Below are 20,948 nucleotides of genomic sequence, written 5' to 3'. Positions count from 1 at the left end.
AGAACCCGAGTCCTCGTGGACACCAGTTGGGTTCGTTAACCACTGGGCTTTTTTTTTTTTGGCTTCTTAAAACCATTAAAGACTTCCCATTGCATCTGGAGTATGAGTCAGACTACCTTTTTTTTTTTTGTCTTTTTGGGGCCGCACCTACAGCATATGAAAGTGTCCAGGCTAGAGGTTGAATTGGAGCTGCAGCTGCTGGCCTACACCACAGCCACAGCCACGCCAGGTCTGAACCGAGTCTGAAACCTACATGACATCTCACAACAACACTGGATCCTTAACCCACTGAGCAGGGCCAGGAATCGAACCTGAGTCCTCATGGATACTAGTAGGATTTGTTACTGCTGAGGCACAACAGGAACTCTAAGATTCAGACTTCTTAAAGCTCTGGCTAGCTGTAGGCATGGTGTACTTCCCAATCATCCCAAGATCTGTACAACAAAATTTTCTTTTCTTTTTCATTCTTTGGCAGCCTGGCAGCACATGGAGCTCCCAGGCTAAGGATCTGATCTGAGCCACAGTCTTGACCCAAGTGGCAACGCTGGATCCAGGGATTGAACTTGTGTCCCAGCACTACCAAGACGCCGCCAATCCCATTGTGACACAGTGGGAACTCTATCAAGCTTTTATTTTCCATGGATCTCTTACATGGTTTTCTTTTCCTTGAAAAAAAAAATTCCCCTGGTTGACTTGTCCTAACCTCTGGTTTTAGCTTCAATCTCATTTTGGAGATTTTGCCTGACAACTATTTTTTTTTTTTTTTTGCTGCAGCGCTAGGAAGTTCCTGGACCAGGGATCAGACCTATGCCATAGAAGTGACAATGCAGATCCTTAACCACTAGGCCACCAGGGAACTCCCCAAAAACCTTTTAGATGAAGTAATGTATACATTTATCCTCTAAACCTTTTGTTTCCTCTGTTTCAGAACCCTGTTTATTTCCTTGGTCGGTCTAGCCCTTGTGGCAATTTGTAATTATTTGCTGCCCCCCCCCGCCTCTGTTATAAGCTCCATGAATACTTCACTTGTCACATAGAAGGTGCTCAGAAAATACTTGGAGAGTGAATGGTGTGATTTGAATGGCTTATGGAATGCTAGTTTTCTCAGTAAGCTAAGTGTAGGGTTTGGGCATGCAGTCACTTTGACCTATATGAAAATGTCACTGGGAATCATAAAGGCATTTTGAGTTTTCTGGAGTCATCTCAAAAGGGTGTGTTCAATCTGAATTTCCCTCTGTACTTGGCACAGAACCTTGTTTGCCAGGAACATATCTGGATATTTTCTTGGTCTCTGGTACAGATTTTAGGGCCTACCATGTTACAGTCTTGATAGGATCAAAGCAGTTGTCTTGACGTCTTTGATGTTCAGTTATCTTATTTAAAGCACTTTTTTCTTTTTCTTTTCTTTTCTTTTCTTTTTTTTTTTTTTTAGGGCTGTACACAAGGCATGTAGAGTTCCCAGGCTAGGGGTCAAATAGGCACTACAGCTGCTGGCCACAGCCATAGCAACAAGGGATCTGAGCTGCATCTGCGACCTACACCACAGCTCATGGCAATGCCAGATCCCTGACCCACTGAGAGAGGCCAAGGATTGAACCTGCATTCTTGTGGTTACTAGTCGGATTCGTTTCTGCTGCGTCACAACGGGGAACTCCCACTTAAAGCACATTTATGAATGCTGTGCTGTAGACACGAGTTTATTCTTCGAGTCAGATGCTAAGATTCTGTTTTTTCCTTAGATTCCTGCTCCAAAGCGAGGAGAAATAGTGAGACAGATCGGTGATGCCTTGCGGGAAAAGATCCAAGTACTAGGAAGCCTGGTAAAGTATTTTTGTAGTAAATGTGCAATCCTTTGTGTGGAGAATAAGGCTGCCCACTAGTTCTCAACCTTAATCTCAAAATTAAGATTGTGATTTTTAAGAAAAGCAATTTAAATATTTTAAAAATCTTTTTTTTTAGAGGAAAGATTAACAAGATAGGAAAAAGTGACGGTATTTCTTAGATTTTAAAATTCTTCAGCAAAATGAGGACAGACTTTCTGACGTTTATAACTTTTACAAAACAGAAGCAAAATGTTTTACTTTTCCTTCCCCATAAATTGAATATTTGAAACCTGAATTCTTATGAAAAAAATGCTGCTTGGCTTCGTGTGTTTCTAGGTGTCTTTGGAGATGGGGAAAATCTTGGTGGAAGGTGTGGGAGAAGTGCAAGAGTACGTGGATATTTGTGACTATGCCGTTGGCTTGTCTCGGATGATTGGGGGACCCATCCTGCCTTCTGAAAGTAAGCACTCAAGTCACTTCAGCTGAGAGTTTTGTGCCTGACAGAGATGTTCTAAAGTGTTCTCTGGCTCTCAACAGTCCGCAAAAGAGGAACTTCAAGTAGTTCACATGTATATGAAAACATCTTTTATCTTCTTACTAAGAAATGGAAATCAAAACTGGTGAAAACATGAGATCAAGACACTTAAAAAATTTCAAAAAATTATTTTTAAAGACAGAGGTTCTCTAGTGGCCCAGCAGGTTGGGGTTCCAGCGTTGTCACTGCTGTGGCACCACGTTTGACTCCTGCCCAGGAAACTTTGGAATGATGTGCATGTAGCCAAGAAAATAGAAATAAATAAAACTCAGCATTGGCAACTTCGTGGGTGAGACTGACACTCTTCCGGGGACGTTGGGCAATGTGATCCAGCAGTCTGTCTGGAAAACAACTTTGACAAATATCCAGAGAGCCTTAAATACGTAATACCAGTTTCAAGACTCTTAAGTGAATAATGTGGAATGTGACGGAGGTTTATGTGTAAAGGTGTTCATTGTCCTCTCAGTAGGAAGCATTAGAAAGGACCGAAATGCCGAGTCATATGACAAAGGTTGAGGGAATAATTTTGGCTGTTAACATGTGTTAAAATTAAAAAATCATGATGATTGCCTTCCCCAACCTCACACTGTATTGCAGATTTGTATTCACTTGTTTTTGAAGTACTTGAGCTTTTTTGAAGAGGTAGTGTAGTCATATCACACAGTTAAAAAGGAGCAAAAGGGTAAAAGATGAAATGTTTCCTTCCTCCCCACAGGGTACTCCGTAGAATCCCTGTGGAAGTATTGAAGCATAGAGCTTTTATTCACATGCAGGCAAATGGGTCTTTTTTAGAAACACAGAAATTAGGAAACTGTATGTTCTCTAGTCTATACATTTTTCCTACTTTATGTGTCTTAGAAATTCTTTCATACGGTAAGACATCTTATCTTTCTTTTTTTTAATTATTATTATGGCTATCTATTTGTTGTGAGAATGGCCAGTTCCCTATGGATATTTAGGGGGTTTTGCGTCTTATAGCGCAACTGTGCTGCAAGGACCAACCTGTCCTGAATGATGAGGACAAGGGCTTATGTGATTTGTAGTGTTTGCTGTATTAGTGGAGCAAAACAGGTGATTGCTGTGCCTGCATTGCAAGTACAGGTGGTCTCCCAAAGTAGTAGCCATGATTGTTGTTACCATCTTCTTTCTGTTTTTCTTCCTTTCTGCAGTTTCCATGATGGGGATTATGTTACATTTAGAATCAGGGAAATAAAGTTTCTTTCTCTTTTTCTTTTTTTGGCTGCCCCCACGGCATGTGGAAGTTCCCAGGCCAGGAATCAAACCCATGTCGTAGTACTGACAATACCAGCTGCTCCACCAGGGAATGCCAAGAAACTCTTTAAAAATCATATGTTCCAGTTGTTGTTTTTTTAATTGCAATATTGGGCAAATTCCCCACTGTAGAAAGAGGGGATTCTTTTCAAATGTACAGTTATTATCCTTAATTAGATATATAATGGTGATTTCCAGGAACAAAGACAAGCTTAATTTTATGTCATTGAATACTTGTATTTACTTTTTGTCTTTTCAGGGCCACACCCAGGGCATATGGAAGTTCCCAGGCTAGCGGTTGAATTGGAGCTGTAGCCACTGGCCTGCCTACACCACAGCCACAGCAATGCCAGATCCAAGCTCCGTCTGCAAGCTACACCACAGTTCACGGCAACGCTGGATCCTTAACCCACTGAGTGAGGCCGGGAATCGAACCTGTGTCCTCATGGTTGTTAGTCAGATGCATTTCCACTAAGCCATGATGGGCATTCCCTGAACACTTTTAATAGATATTTTCCGGTTAGAAAAGTTGCATACTGCCAGTTTAGGGAGGTTCTTCACTGCTTCACCTGGCTTTGATTAAAATAAAGCCCTTGTGGGAGTTCCTGTCATGGATCTTCGGTAATGAGCCCGACTAGTGTCCATGAGGATGTGGTTCAATAACTGGCCTCACTCAGTGGCTTAAGGATCCCGCGTTGCTGTGAGCTGTGGCGTAGGTCACAGACGTGGCTCGGATCTGGTGTGGCAGGCTGCCAGCCGCAGCTCCGATTCAGTCCCTAGCCTGGGACCTTGTATATGCCTTGGGTATGGCCCTAAAAAGACAAAAATAAGTAAATAAATAAATAAGGCCCTTCTAGGATTATGGTGACTTGAGAGTTTGACTATAAAATACACATATTTGTAGCTTTGGTTTTTCTGTATGTATGTAAAGATGAGTGCAATTCATTCATGCAATGTTTATGTAATTATTAGAACTTTTTTTTGCCCTATACATGAGCCAGCTTGTCCTGAATTTAGAGAGGTTAGCTGAGGGCCACCTCAGGCCCTGTCATGAACAGGGAGGGCCCTGAGAGTCCTGAATCCTGTGTTCTGGTTATGCGCTGCCCTTGTCGCTCCTGTCACCGTGGGCACATCTCTCATCTGCTCTGTGAAGTGTCCCTGTCTCCCAGAGGGGACTGACACTTGCCCTGATCCAGAGCTCCTATGAGGAATAGAGGCATCACGGACATCCTCACAGGTTATGGGATAGTGTAGTAGTAACAGCTTCTGTTGTTTGCTAATTAACGAATCAGTGACCCCACAGCTATGTAAAGATCCCAAGGCATCTGGAGCCCTCCCTTGGTCTGCTGCACCTTTGTTCTGAAAATGAAAGACTGCAGACTTTGTTCTGATGAATGCACAGGCATGCAATTAACGTGCTTCAGCATGTCGCACGCCTTCCCTGTCCTCAGGACCTGGCCACGCGCTCATCGAGCAGTGGAATCCCGTAGGCCTGGTTGGAATCATCACTGCATTCAACTTCCCCGTGGCAGTATACGGCTGGAACAACGCCATCGCCATGATCTGCGGGAATGCCTGCCTTTGGTAAGAATGACCCACTTTGTTGGATGGTAAAAGTAGCCATTTTCAGGTATTACAGAAAGTATTGTAAAATGTTTTGAAATGTTTTCTACTACTTTTTCAATTACCATGGTAAATCACACCTGCTATTGTGAGATGCTGATTTTCAGGAGTAAGTATTCTCTGGTACAATTTGTATTTTTCGACCCAGCCCTTTCCTCTGTTCCTCCCAGTTATTTCCACCCCAAGCAGGAGCTCTATAGTTCACTTCTGACACTAACTACCTGGACTTAGTGTCAGGCTCCATCTACTGTCCCTACTTGAGATGCAAGCTGCACATTTTTCCAGTCCCCAGGACAGCTGCAGTTTTGACCAACTGTCTATAAATCTGGAGGTTCCCATGAATGCTTAGTTTTAGCAATGCAGTAGAATGGCTCTCAGAACCCAGGAAAGCACAGTATTTAATGATTGCAGCTTTCTTAGGATGCTCCACTGAGCTCGATGTGCAGGGTTTTTATGGGGGTTTCATGACATAGCTGTGTGTTAAATCACTGTACATCTGATTGAACTCAATCTCTGTCCTTCGCCCCCCCTCCATAATCGATTTTTTGGTTTTTATTGTTCACCAGCAACCAGCCCCCATGCTGAAGCTGTCTTGGGGGCCCCAGTAGTCCCCCCATTTCTACCACTCATGAAATTTGAAGGAATGTCCCTGCTCTGCCAAAAGATGCGAGCAGAACATCTTTATCATCTACACTGACAGACACTTAATAAGTGAACAAGTAGGAGGGAAAAAAAAGAACTTGGGATGAGTCATAATATTCTTTTGAAATTTGATTCTTTTTTTTTTTTTTCCCTTTGTTCAACCACACTCGTGGCATACTGTGGCCAGGGATTGAATCTAAGCTGTAGCTTCACCCTGTGCCACAGCTGTGGCAACGCTGGTTCCTTTACCTACTGTGTTGGGTCAGGGATTGAACTCTCACTGCCACAGAGACAACGCGGGATCCTTAACCCAGTGCTCCCCAGCAGGAACTCGCGATTCTTTTTTCTAAACTCAATAAAAATTTAATAGCGATTTCCCAAGTGATTCTGAGGCACTTGGTCAATGTTACATCTGTCTAAAATATGTGATAGTAAACGTTAGCTGGGAAATGTCAGTATTTTATAGATGACAAAACAGTTGCTTGTTTTTAACTCTCACATTCAGTGGAGGAACTTAGATCAGGCAACCCAGGAGAATTGCCTTTGCCCATTTTGTATCTATCATTCCAATATGTACTGATTTAATGAAGTAATCAGTTGAAGGCACTCAAAAGATTTTAAAAAAGAAAGGCCCGGTTGGGAGGATTAATGGTTTGGCTCCCTGTTGCCAAAGGCTAATTCCGTGTAGCTCTTCTCAGCCCTCTGGGCCTTCTAAGCGAAAGTTTCTGTTGATCAATCTCTGTTTTACTCAGTTTCCGTAATTGGCAGACAGAACAGTTACTGTAACAGTTCCTGTAACAGTTCCTGTGATGAGTGCAAGTAGGTTCAAAATTGCTTGGTGTGATTTTTCTATTTATAAAAGTTCTGCATTTTTACAGTGTTTAAGATCCCAGAGACATGAAACAGAAGGGTAGATTTCTCTTTCAGTTACTAGGCTCAGTTTTTCATTGGAGAGAACTTTTTGTCATAAAGAGGTTTGCATCTGCTTGAAAAAAAAGGTATTTATGATTTCTACAAATTAAGCTGTCTTTTTTTTTTTTTTTTTTTAATCCCTCACAAGGAAAGGCGCTCCAACAACTTCGCTCATTAGTGTAGCCGTCACAAAGTAAGTATGTGGGGTTTTTCTTTTTTTCTCAGTATGGGAGGATCTTAGAAGGGTGATTGATAGGCAATGAATTTTTAATCTGACATGAAAGTATTTATTTCAGCATCGAGTTTGGATAAACTTTTTTTTTTTGGTTATGTCTATACATATTTTTTTTTTTGTCTTTTTGCCTTTCCTAGGGCTGCTCCTGTGGCATATGGAGGTTCCTTGGCTAGGGGTCCAATCAGAGCTGTAGCCACCGGCCTACGCCAGAGCCACAGCAACGCGGGATCCGAGTCTCGTCTGCAACCTACACCACAGCTCATGGCAACACCAAATCTTTAACCCACTGAGCAAGGCCAGGGATCAAACCTGAAACCCCATGGTTCCTGGTCGGATTCGTTAACCACTGGGCCACGACAGAAACTCCTATTGTATATATATATATATATATATATATATATATATATATATATATATATATATGTATGTATATATATATATATACATATATATGTGTATATATATGTATATATGTATATACATATATATATGTATATATACATATATATATGTATATATATGTATATATGTATATATTTTAATCTTTAGGCAGTTCACAGAGCTTTTTGAGAGGCACATCATTCATTTAAGTCATTTATGCCAGATACAGATAGAAATGTTGAGCTTGAACTTGTAAAACATTTTTTGTCATTTGCAAAATAAAAACAAATCCAGTGAAGAGGAGACAGTCTTAGATTTAGGGGCTCTGTGCTATAGCTATTCAGTATGATAATGGTTCGGATTTTTATTCACCTGATACTTTTATTGCTTTTTTTTAAATAAACTGTTAGCAAAGCAGGAAGAAATAGTTATTAAACCATTCCAGTGGGAGTACCCGTCCTGGCTCAGTGGTTAACGAATCCAGCTAGGAACCATGAGGTTGCGGGTTCGATCCCTGGCCTTGCTCAGTGGGTTAAGGATCCAGCGTTGCCGTGAGCTGTGATGTGGGTGGCAGACATGGATCGGATCCCGAGTGGCTGTGGCTCTGGCATAGGCTGACAGCTGTAGCTCCAGTGAGACCCCTGGCCTGGGAACCTCCATATGCCACAGATGCGGCCCTAAAAAGACAAATAAATAAATAAATAAATAAACGATTCCAGTGATTCTTTTAACACTATCCAAAATATATTTCACCTTTCGGTTAAAATATTACTATTTTGTTTATTCCTATTTGGGAACTTGACAACTGATTAGGTCATAACATCAGTGTTACTCATTTATCATTCTAGAATATAGAGAATGTATAAAAGACAGTGTCTTCTCAGGTAGGGTGGTAACGCGCCCTTGGTGTTCCATTGTTTGCATGGTCTGTGTTCTCTGATTTTAGGATTGTGGGTGGAGAGCTTGTGATGGAGTCTGTACGTAAGAGGGCCTTTGATGTAGGAAGATCATTTAGGAACACCGGCTTAGGAAATGAAAAGTTGGCTAGAGGAGCGTTAGTGTGTGTTAGTTATTTACTTGAAAGTCATATGTGATATTCAGGAAACAATATCCTTTGAGGCAAGGGTGTTTAGATTAAATACTACAGAGAATCCTAGTATACAAAACATGTAAAAATTGTGAGATTCCCCAAGCAATTTTATTTTATTTATTTATTTATTTTGCTTTATACGGCTGCACTTGAGGCATATGGAGGTTCCCAGGCTAGGTGTCAAACGGGAGCTACAGCTGCCAGACTACATGCCACAGCCACTCAGGATCTGAGGAGCATCTGCAACCTATACCACAGCCCACAGCAATGCCAGATCCTTAATCCACTGAGCGAGGCTGGGGATTGAACCCACGACCTCATGGTTACTAGTTGGATTCGTTTCTACTGAGCCCCAACAGGAACTCCCCCCAAGCAATTTTAAAAAATAAACCTTAGGGCGTTCCTTGGTCTGGTGCTTAAGACTTGATGCTTTCACTGCTGTGGCCCGAGTTCAATCTCTGGTCTGGAAACTGAGAGCCCACATCAAGCCATTGCATGCTGTGGCCAAAACAACAAACAAAAAACCCAAACCTTAAAACCAGATAATGTGGATGTAACTGATGACTTGCCAGTTGTTGCAGCTGATTAAATTATTATTAATTTTGATATTGGTTTCATATGTTCTAGGTTACTGTAGCTTTGTAGTTTTAAATATTTTATTCATGTATTTGCTTTAAACCGTTAAAGGGTTTGAGGTGTTTATATAGGACCCTGACTCTCTCTTTTTTTTTTTTTTTTAAGATAATGGAGAATAATACCTGATTTTTTTTAGAAGACAATAAGTAAAATGATGCTAAATTGTGCCTGAAATAACCCAGGGTGTTGTAACATCCTTTCTGGGAGTTCTTAGATTCATCTAACATTCAGACTCATAAAATGACCACTTGTCTTACCTCTGTCTATTAAGAATGATATAGGTCAGGAACATAGCTTGTCAGCAGGATAGCATCAGGTATTCTCTTCATTCAATGTTGTTTTAAATTTTTTTTGGCTACAACATGCAGAAGTTTCTGGGCCAGGGTTTGAACCCTAGCCTCAGCAGTGACAACCCCAGTCCCCAGTGCTCCCTAGGTGTGGCCGATCCCATTGTGCCCACAGCAGGAACTCCTGGACCTTTTTTCTTTTTTTTTTTTTGTCTTTTTCTAGGGCCACACCTGCTGCACTGGAGATTCCCAGGCTGGGTGTCCAATCAGAGCTGTAGCTGCTGGCCTATGCCAGGGCCACAGCAATGTGGGATCCGAGCCGCGTCTGCATCCCACACCACAGCCCCCAGCAACACCGGATCCCCAACCCACGGAGCAAGGCCAGGGATCGAACACGCAACCTCATAGTTCCTAGTCGGATTCGTTAACCACTGAGCCACGACGGGAACTCCGATCTTTTTGAAATTTAAACACACTAGAAAGTAGCCAGCCAGTTGGAATTATTGATGAAAAGAAACTGCTCTCCTGAGGCCTGTGCTCCTTAGGAAGCTCAAAATGAATGGAAGAACCATGTTTCCAGAGATGTCAGAATTACTGGAGCCAGTTTTTACAGTTCAAAATCAGATTTAAGTGGCATTGAACTGTATTTCTCATTTTGACAGGCTGAGTTGTAAGGAGACGAGGAGAAAGTTGTGCTTGTCCTTCAGCTTTAGCTTGGAGGGTGCTGGTGTTGCCTGCCTAGGAGGTTGGTGTGAAGCGGGTGGACACCAGTCCTGACCGTCTTTGGGGTTGTGCAGGCAAGCCCAGTGCCCTCTGCTCCATCTCCTCAGCATCCTCTCTAGGTTTGGACGTCTTTTCCCTTTTTTATCCTTGACCACTTCCCTGGCTGGCTCTGCTTTGCAGAGATGGTTAAAACATCTCATTTGCTAGTGGTAACTACTTTGCATTTTGTTCATCTTTCTGAGCTTTCTTCCATATTTCCCTTTTTATTTCTCTACCATCATTTCAATGGATTTGGTGGCAAGAGGCCAAAACAAATGCTCTGTGATCAATTGACCATCTTGAACCAGATATGTCTTCACAATTGGACAGAAAATACTTGAGAACAATAATCACTTGACTTCTCTAACCAATGCTTTAGATTCTTTTATTAATTTTACATGTCTTCTTCTTCTTAAGTTTCTTTTAGGGGAAAAAAAAAAATCTGCTTTTAAGTGTTAGTATGTGAAGAGAAATCCAGGTCTGGATGTTTAAGGGATTGGAAGGTTGCAAAGTCACATGGTTGGAATTACTGCTCTTTTTCAAAAAATGGTAAGAAATCAAATCATTCTTTTCCTTAGTGATTGCTTTTTCTTTTCTAGGATAATAGCCAAGGTTCTGGAAGACAACAAGCTGCCTGGTGCTATTTGTTCCTTGACTTGTGGTGGAGCGGATATTGGGTATGTCACCTGGCCAAGGGTATCTTTCTGTTGAAGGACCCTGGTTGGTCAACTAGAATCATCTTTTAGTAGAATTTCAAAACCCAGTATAGCTAGGGAGGTGAGAATGGGTTTTTGGAGTCATTATTGTTAGGGATCTCATTGGGCTTTACCGTATGAATGAGTAGCCTGTGCTGAAGGATGAGTGAGAATTGTCTTGGTCATTGCCCAGAACTAGCATTATAAGCTGTTAATATCCTAAAATAGCAAATTGTTCTGCTGACGTGCAGTCCATGGCTTCCTGAGGCCAGATTTATAAATGAGCTCGCTTACAAAGCAAGACTGTGGAATTGTGCTGCGGTGCCTTACTCCCCACTAAGAACTGACCTTGTTCTCTGGGTTCGCCAGCTGACCAAAAGAGGGAACCCCTGAAACAAAGCTTCTAATTTATTGTTCTTTAAAAATGGCCATGTAGATCACATACCATAAAGTTCTGTCTTGAAAATGTACAATTGAGTGGTTCTTAGTATAGTCACAGTGTTGTGCCACCATCCCCATTACCTTACTCCAGAACGTTTTTTGTTCCCCCCCAAAAGGAGCCTTGCACCTGTTAGTAGGCACTAACTCCTCCCCCTCTTTCCCTGGCAACTGCTCATCTATCTTCTGTCTCTGGATTTGCCTATTGGGGATATTTCATGTAAATGAAATCATACAACATTTGGCCTTTATGTTTGGCTTCTTTCTTTTCCTTCTTTCCTTCTTTCTTTCCTTCCTTCCTTCCTTCTTTCCACACCCATGGCATAGGGAAGTACCCAGGCTAGATGTCTAATTGGAGCTACAGTTGCTGGTCTAGGCCACAGTCACATAAATAAATGCAGGATCCAAGCTGGCTTCACAGGTAGATTTTTTTTTTTTTGCTTCTTTGCTTTTTAGGGCTGCCCCTGTGGCATATGGAGGTTCCCAGGCCGGGGATGTGTTGGAGCTATAGCTGCCGGTCTACACCACAGCCACAGCAACGTGGGATCCGAGCCAAGTCTGTGACCTACACCATAGCACATGGCCACACCAGATCATCAACCCCCTGAGTGAGGCCAGGGATCAAACCCGCATTCTCATGAATCCTAGTCAGGTTTGTTAATTGCTGAGCCACGAAGGGAACTCCGTGTTTGGCTTTTTCCACTTGGCAGAATGTCACAACCTCTTTTTAATCTGGAACGGACTATAATTTCTGTGAACCATGGTGAAAACTGGTTCTTCCAGCCTTGACTTTGTTTAGGTGATGTTTCACAGGAGTCAGGTCTGAGAACCCTTACTGGATCTAAGTGGTCAGAGTGTTAGTCTTTCAGCACTTGGACCATACTGTTAACACTTAACAGTGTCCAAGAGGAGTAATAAGTTACTCCTTTTTTCAGATAAATGAGAAAATATTAGAAAATACAACTTCCACGTAAAGAGTGCATATGAAGTATTTTCTTTTTTCTTTTTCTTTTTTTTTTTTGTCTTTTTGCTATTTCCTGGGCCGCTCCCACGGCATATGGAGGTTCCCAGGCTAGGGGTCAAATTGGAGCTGCAGCCGCTGGCCTACGCCAGAGCCAAAGCAATGCAGGATCTGAGCTGAGTCTGCAACCTATACCACAGCTCACGGCAACGCCAGATCGTTAACCCACTGAGCAAGGGCAGGGACCGAACCTGCAAGCTCATGGTTCCTAGTCGGATTCGTTAACCACTGCACCACGACAGGAACTCCTGAAGTATTTTCTAAATGTCATTTAAGACAGGGTCTTCTGGCCCTTGACCCACTCTGTCCTTGTACTTGGGCATCCAGTCCTTTTTATTGGCCTTGAAACAGCTCAGATAATAACAGCAGTGTGTAAAGAAAGGCTTTCGGCAGCAGCCACCTTACCCGTCAGTGCTCGTGTGCCAGGCTGGTCTCGGGAAGCCTTTGTGCATAGCTCATCAAGCAGATCCAGCCGTAGCTTGGTCTGGCACTGTGGCTGCCTTGCTTGGCCACATCAAGCCCTTTGAGGCACTGAACTGTGAACCAGGAGGTTCAGATCAGTAGTGTCTGGTCTATATGCCTTAGAAACTGGAAAGCCTAGCACAGCATTTGTAAGTCAGCTTCCAGGAAGGAAATTCAGGGTATTTCCCTACAGTCTTTAACCTTTTAATTCTCAAGGAATCAGTTTTAAGAGCCTGCAGAATAACTGGCATGCTCATGGAGGAGTTGCTAAGTTCGTATTTTCCGGTCATCGGTCACTTTTACAAGGAGGAACATCTTCCTTGACAGCATCGAGGTGATGCTGTTTCCAGAGAGCTCCCAGAACGGGTTACCATGTCCTACTGCATGGTTCTCTGTGTGAAAATCGAGTTTGTTTTCCTGAAGAGTCTGCCTTGCTTCCTTGGGATGGATCCTTGTGTCTTTTGAGTGCCTTTCCAGGGCAAGGGCTTTGTCTTTCCATGACAAGGGCTTGTGTCTTGACTGACGGTCTTTCCAGGGGGTTTTCTGCTTGGTACCATCGAGTTTCCTCATTGCTGGGTTTCTTTGCTTGGGTGACAATGCCTCTTCCCCTGCAGCACAGCAATGGCCAAAGATGAGCAGGTGAACCTGCTGTCCTTCACCGGAAGCACTCAGGTGGGAAAACAAGTGGCCCTTATGGTACAGGAGAGGTTTGGTAAGTGTTGGCTTTAAAATGATCGTTTTAATTGCCTCAGGTATGGATGTGAAATCTAAAGCTTGCGTTTTTTTCCTTGGAGACGTTAGCCATTTTTATTCGAATGTCCAAGTAAAAGGAAGGGTTCAATTAATAGTGGGTTAATAGTTGAGAGATAGGAAATATAATAGTGTAATTTGGAAGAGGATGTCATTTCCCCCCAAATGACCATAGTAGAATCACATCAAATATATTTAGCAGTTTCTCTCAGACTTGTTTGGCAAATAGAGAAAAAGAAAACTCGCAATTCAAGAGTTCCTGCTGTGGCACAACAGGATTGGCGGCGCCTCTGCAGCGCCACGATGCAGGTTTGATCCCTAACCTGGCACAGTAGGTTTGGGGATCCAGCTTTGCTGTAGCTGCAGCGGAGATCGCAACTGCAACTTGGATCTGCTCCCTGGCCCAAGAATTCCATATGCCATGGTGGGGGCCAAAAAACAAAACAAAACAAAAAAAACCCCATGATTTAAAACAGAATCAGTGAGTACAGGGCCCAGCATGAATGTGTCAAAAAAGACTCAGATCTTTTTTCTCATTTATATTTCATGCATGTAAGACTGAAGAGGGTTGTAAGCTTTGTATTTCCCACTGTATGGCTCATTAAGAGGTTTTCCAAATTTTTTTTAAAAAGAGGTATTTTTTGGATAATAGTGACGGTTAGTTTTTGGCAATTTTGCTGAATTTAGACTCTAACCCTAGTGGGACTTGAATAGTTACTGTTAGCTATTTTTCTACATGGGCATTGCTTTTAAAAGAAAGTTTACGTATTGTTAGAGCTAATAAACAAGGTCAGCAAGGTTACAGGATACAAAAATTAATGTACAGAAATCAATTGTTATTTCTATATATTAACAGTGAGCACTCCGAAGATGAAATTCATAAAACCGTTTTGTTTACAATAGCATCAAAAATAATCAAATTCTTAAGAATAAATTCAACAAAGGAAGTGTAAGTCTGTCATACATAGTACCACAAAGCATCATTGAAAGAAATTTTGAAAGACCTAAATAAATGTAAGACCTCCCATTATCACTTATTGAAACAATATTATTACTGCCCAAGTGATCTGCAGATTGAATGCAGTCCCTTTCAGAGTGTCATTTAGTTTCTTGGTAGAGATGACAACTGGATCCAAAAATTCATATGAAATGTGTAGGACTCCAAATAGCCAAACCAGTCGGGGCGGGGAAGAGTCAGAGGACTGAACACGTCCTTATTTCAGAATTTATTAACAAAAATAAAGTAATCTAGACTGTGTATATTGGCATAAAGATAGGAAAATCAATGGAATTGAATTGAGAGTCCAGAAATTCACTCTTAAATTTAGGGTCCAGGATGCCAAGGCATTTCTTTCTTTCTTTTAAACAAGAAGTTTATTTAAACAACAAGACACTTGACTTAAAAGGAAAATTTAGGATTCATTTCTTTTAGAGTAATTTATCCTTACTTACAGACAAATTGACCTACAGGTAATAGCTATGTACAAAAAAGTTATAAAATTATCTTTGGTTTTGCAATGATGAATGCAAAACATTAAGATTCTCCAATAGAACAATGGATGCAAGGATCTTTATGGTTTTTGTTGCTGTTGTCGTTAAATAGAGCAAAATAACCCACTGGAATATAAAGAACGGAATGAGCATGCCACTCCTGGAGATCAGGGGGTATTTTCACTGAACCTATATTTTTCCCTGTCTCATCTCCATTTGATGTTGAACAAAACATACCATTGGCTGTTTAGTTTTTTTTAAAATGCAATACGAAAGAACGGAGAAAGCTATGCAGTAGTTGTTAGGATGTGGTGGAACCAAATTGCAGTTTTCTGATTGAGAATGTCTCTTGGTCTGGAGGAATCCTTTTTCGTAGACACTTCCTGTCTGCTGCTCGAACACATCAATTGTCTCTTCATCCTCCATTTCCACCTGTGCAGTAGTGGGTTTCACTGATTGGCTGCCATCTCACTGGAGTCTGATCTGCCTCACTGCCAAACCCTGTTGTTTACAAAGTCTTTCTTTCATTGGTTTACTAAGTGGTGGATGCCTCTTAATCTCAAACTGCACGACAGAACCATCCTGCCCCACCACCTTCCAATTAATATGGTCGTTGTTCTCAGTCGACGCTTCCTTGGGCTCTTCTTTGACCATGGTGAGTGCCAGAGTCTCAGCTGCCACTTCACAGAAGAGGTGCCAGGTCTGCACGGAACGAGCCCCAAGACATTTCAGTGGGGAAAAATGGTCTTGACCTAATAGTGCTGGGACGGTTAGATACCCAGATACTTAGGTATGAAGTCAGACCCCTACCTACCTCTGTACTTAAATATTAACTTAAAATATATCAAAGGCCTAAATGTGAGAACTAGAACTACAAAACCAGTAGAAGTAAATGTTTTTGTAACCTTGGATTAGTCCTTGGTTTCTTATATATGACACTTAAGGCAGAAGCAACAGAAGAAAGAATAGATAAATTAGGCTTCATCAAAACTAAAAACTTAGCTATTTCAAAGGGCGTGCCATCAAAAAAGTGAAAAGAACAACCTACTGAATGGGAGCAAATATTGGCAAGTCCTTTTTTCGATAAGGGATTTGTGCCTAGACTGTATAGAGGATTCTCAGAATTCAGTGCTATAAAGATAACCCAATTAAAAAGTGGGCAAGTATTTAAATAGGTCTTTCTTCAGACATAAACAGATGGCCAGTAAGTGTGTGCAGTGGTGCTCAGGATGGTTAATCCTGCCTCACTCCCTAGCAGGTACCGTCCTCCTCCCTTCCCCTTCTTACTCAAAGCAGTAGTTGGTTGTTCTTTAGTAAGTAGAACCATTAGGCGGATTACAGTTGTTAAGTAATTCATCCGTCTTAAGTTGTCGATGCTTTTCCTGGAGGGGATTGGTGGTTCTGAACATGGTTAGGGAGCATCTAGAGAACTGAAAGGATGTGGAGGTTATGGTTCCGTCTCTTCGGCTACTTATTGCTTGAAGCCAGGCAGGAGGAGCTGATGTTACGAGTAGCATGTGTTTCCTCCTTTTTCTTAGCCCCTGGCACAGTGCTCTGCTGTGCCCAACAAGCTGCCATTAAATCAACTGTGGGAGCAGAGACTACACGGGTTATGTAGCCTTCAGTGACTTGCTCCTCTTTAATAGCCACTTGGTGCTTAACTGCGAATAATTTTGGCAGTCTGTTAGCATGTATTAAAAATCACGAAGGTTGCCTTCCCCAACCTCCCATTCTCTTGGAAAGTTGTATTTACTTACTTTTCAACTGCTTTAATTTTTTTGAAGATATGATATATAACTGAGATATATATTGATATATAACTGATTCACTTTGCTCTTAACCTGAAACTAACACAACATTGTAAGTCAACTACAATAAAATTTTTTAAAAAGTTACTTAGGTAGAAGTTGAATTTAAAGTGCAGTTAAGGGAAAATAAGTTTATATTTAAGAGGTCAGTAGTAAATATAGCTCTAAATTCAGGCAAACAAATCACCAATTTTTTTGTGTGTGTTTTTGCCATTTCTTGGGCATATGTAGGGTTCCCAGGCTAGGGGTCTAGTCGGAGCTGTAGCCACCAGCCTATGCCAGAGCCACAGCAACTTGGGATCCCAGCTGAGTCTGCGACCTACACCACAGCTCACAGTAACACCAGATCCTTAACCCACTGAGCAAGGCCAGGGATCAAACCTGCAACGCCATGGTTCCTAGTCGGATTCGTTAACCACTGCACCACTATGGGAATTCTTCACATCGCCAGTCTTTATGCTCAAGAGTGTAAGATGAGAATGGCATTCATAGGCTCCTGTGTACCTTTCCTAGAAAGTATGTTGGTACTTTGTATCAGCAGATCTGATATATCCATACCTTTTGGCCCTGACTTATGTAGATAATCAAGAGGTAGGTAATCAATAACCAGTATATCCAATACGAGGGCAGTGGCTAAATAAAAATTGGCACATCATTGTGATGAAATGCTATGCAGTGATTTAAAAAAAAGCTTTTGCAAACTATTGCCTTTGGAACAGATAAGCAGAGATCCTCCTGTAGAGCACTGGGAACTATATCTAATCACTTAAGATGAAGCGTGATAATATGAGAAAAAGAATGTATATATGTATGTGTGACTGGGTCACCTTGCTGTGCAATAGAAAACTCACAGAACACTAAACCAGCCATGATGGAAAAAATAAAAATCATTAAAAAAAATAAAAATAGCTCTGAATAACTTTGGGAAAAGGCGAAAATTATTAATCAGAAAATAAAGCAAAATTAATTAGTATGATCTCAACTAAATAAAAATTTATAGGAAGGAGATTAGAAAGCACTGTATCATATTGGGAGTGATTTCATAGTGCCCTGTGGACCACAGCTTTTGCCTGATTGAGTCTTTTTTTTTTTTTTGTCTTTTCTGGGGCCACACCTGCGGCATATGGGGGTCCCCAAGCTAGGGGGTCTAATTGGAGCTGTAGCTGCCGGCCTACACCAGAGCCACAGCACCTCAGGATCTGAGCCCCTTCTGCGACCGACACCACAACTCACAGCAATGCCGGATCCTTAACCCACTGAGCAAGGCCAGGGATTGAACCTGCAACCTCAGGTCGGATTCGTTAACCACTGAGCCATGACGGGAACTCCTGATTCTTTTTTTTTTGCCCTTTTCTAGGGCCGCACCCACAGCATATGGAGGTTCCCAGGCTAGGGGTCCAATCAGAGCTATAGCCTCTGGCCTACACATCAGCCACAGCATCATGGGGTCCGAGCTGTGACCTACACCACAGCTCACGGCAACACCACATCCTTAACCCATTGAGCGAGACCGGGGATTGAACCTGCAACCTCATGGTTCCTAGTTGGATTCTTTTCCACTGCGCCACTATGGGAACTCTCCTGCTTGATTCTTTATGCTGTTTTTTGTTTTCCTATTTTTAGTGCCACATCCGCAGCATATGAAGGTTCCCAGGCTAGGGGTCGAATCGGAGCTATAGCCGTTGGCCTGAGCTACAGCCGCCGGCCTACACCACAGCCACAGGAATGTGGGATCTGGGCCACGTCTGCCACCTACACCATAGCTCACGTTAACATCTGATTCTTAACCCACTGAGTGAGGCTTGGGATCGAACCTGTGTCCTCAAGGATGTCAGATTCGTTTATGCTAAGCCATAGGAACTCCCCTTTATGCCTTTTTTTTTTTTTTAATAATTTTCTACAATGAGCACATAATTTTTAAACTTTGGTTGTTTTGGCTGCACCAATACCATCTAGGAGTTCCCAGGCTGGAATTAGGGATCAAGCCTGTGCCACGACATTGACGTAAGCCACTGCAGGGACAACACTGGATCCTTAACCTCCTGTGCCACAAGGAACGTCCTTTTTTTTATTGTAATGAGAGAAATATATAACCTAAAACATAGCATTTGTTTTGAAATATCTATCATAAACTTATTTTATGAGAAGTGGCATTAGGTACAGTTATATTTACATTCGCATTGTTGTGAAACCATCACCACCATCCATTTCCAGAACTTCATTGTCTTGCCAGGTCTACTCATTAAGACCCCCTTTCTTCCTTCTCTTAGCTCTTGGCAGCCAGCATTCTGCTTTCTGCGTCTTACGGATTTGGCTATTCTAAGAACCACTTAGAAGTAGAATCATATAGTGGTTATTTTTTGTGACTGGGTTATTTCATTTTTGTTATAGCATGTGTCACAACTTCCTTTTTAAGGCTGAATAATACTCCAGTGCATGGCAGTTCTACTATTTGTTAGCCGTGCGTTTCTCAACATACACTTTGGTTTCTTCTGCCTTTTAGCTACTGTGAATAATGCTGCCACAAGTACTGTGCAGTCCCCCTTTGACTTCTTTGGGTTAAGTACCCACAGATAGAATTGTTAGATCATGTGGTGGTGTTTAATTTCTTAGGAAATTTTCATACAATTTTCCACTGTAACTGCATCGTTTCATACTAACTTGAGTTTGGGGGGATGTAATTTCGAACTTAGAGAAATTTCAAGGCTAATGCAAGGACTTCTTGTGTATCCTTCAAAGAGATTTACCAATTGCTTACATTTTGCCTCATTTTAAAAATCATTTTCTGGAGTTCCTGTTGTGGCGCAGCCCAAACGAATCTGACTAGGATCCATGAGGATGCAGGTTTGATACCTGGCCTTGCTCAGTGGGTTAAGGATCTGGTGTTGCTGTGGCTGTGGTGTAGGCCAGCGGCTGGAGCTCTGATTGGACCCCTAGCCTGGGAACCTTCATGTGCCGTGGGTGCGGCCCTTAAAAAAATTATAATTTTCTCTCTAGCAACATAAACATAAATACATAAATGTATACATACATGCTGTGAGGGCATATTATTTTTGAACCTTTTGATAAAATTGAAGACATGGTGTTCCTTTACCACTACGTATTTTGGTATATTTCCCAAGAACACGGACAGTCATATAACCATGATAACAGTTATTAAAATCAGGAAACTTGATGCAGTGTTCATGCTAAATATTTTTCCTTGGGAAGCTTTCTTTCATCATTTTGGCCACCCTGCAGCATCTGGAAGTTCCTGGCTCAGGGACTGAACCCACACCACAGCAGCAACCCGAGCTGCTGCAGTGACAATGTAGGATCCTTAACCCTCCACCACAAGAGAACTTGGAAAAGTGTTTTTTTTTTTTTTTTTAACTGAAGTACAGTTGATTTATTCTCATGCTATGTTTTAAATCAAGAAATAAAACAATTGGGATAGGTTATGGTTTGAGGCCATCTAGTTGTGCTCATTAACCACTGAAATAGGCACTCATTGGTGTTTCTGTATCTTTAAAGGGAGAAGTTTATTAGAACTTGGAGGAAACAATGCCATTATAGGTAAGGCCGCCCTTTCTTTTTTGTTTTCTGTTTAAAATATCTTTATTAGTCATTCTGAATACACAGAACTTGTGAAAGACCCTCCTTTCTGCGTTATGTTTGTCTAATTCCCATGTTGAGGAATCTTCCTTGTGAAATAGGACACGATGGTTTGAAGGCAGAGGAACTAGGAGGACAAGGTGTTCATGTTTGGAAAATGTTACCTCAGGCTTAGAACTTGTGTGTGAGACTTGCAAGTATGGCATTGTTTCGTGTTTTTGCTGCTGTTTTTGAAAACTTGCCAAGTTTCTCTAGAATAAGTAATTCCTTCGTGACCTGCTGTTTCTAATATTAGTTTGTCTTTAGTGGAAAATTAAGTACTTCTGTACTGGGAAGGAACACCAGCGTTTTATCATTTCCCTATAGCTTTGGAGGTTGTCTTTTTCCATTATTTGTCACAAAAGGAAATAGTCTACCAGCATAACTTTTGGATAATGCAATGAACACCCCTGGGTGGAGACGTCATAGAATCATGGATGTTGTGATTAAAA

General features: G+C 41.7%; 1 protein-coding gene and 1 pseudogene across 2 annotated transcripts in view; one reads left to right on the top strand and one right to left on the bottom strand.

The window, feature by feature from the left end:
- The window catches only part of ALDH7A1 (aldehyde dehydrogenase 7 family member A1), a 49,619-nt gene that overhangs the window by 13,194 nt on the left and 15,477 nt on the right, over positions 1 to 20,948 (top strand). For both annotated transcript variants that reach the window (XM_047778531.1, XM_047778530.1), the window contains exons 4-10: positions 1,740 to 1,820; positions 2,160 to 2,283; positions 5,082 to 5,214; positions 6,956 to 7,000; positions 10,798 to 10,875; positions 13,429 to 13,526; positions 20,377 to 20,418. In XM_047778531.1, coding sequence (XP_047634487.1) covers positions 1,740 to 1,820; positions 2,160 to 2,283; positions 5,082 to 5,214; positions 6,956 to 7,000; positions 10,798 to 10,875; positions 13,429 to 13,526; positions 20,377 to 20,418 — 601 coding nt within the window. The remainder of the gene's footprint in view (positions 1 to 1,739; positions 1,821 to 2,159; positions 2,284 to 5,081; positions 5,215 to 6,955; positions 7,001 to 10,797; positions 10,876 to 13,428; positions 13,527 to 20,376; positions 20,419 to 20,948) is intronic.
- Positions 14,326 to 15,709, bottom strand: LOC125123886 (small ubiquitin-related modifier 2-like; annotated as a pseudogene).

The sequence above is a fragment of the Phacochoerus africanus genome, chromosome 4, assembly GCF_016906955.1.
Source record: "Phacochoerus africanus isolate WHEZ1 chromosome 4, ROS_Pafr_v1, whole genome shotgun sequence".
Lineage (NCBI taxonomy): Eukaryota > Metazoa > Chordata > Mammalia > Artiodactyla > Suidae > Phacochoerus > Phacochoerus africanus.
Note: the sequence above shows the minus strand (reverse complement) of the source record. Positions and strands in the feature narration are given on the sequence as shown.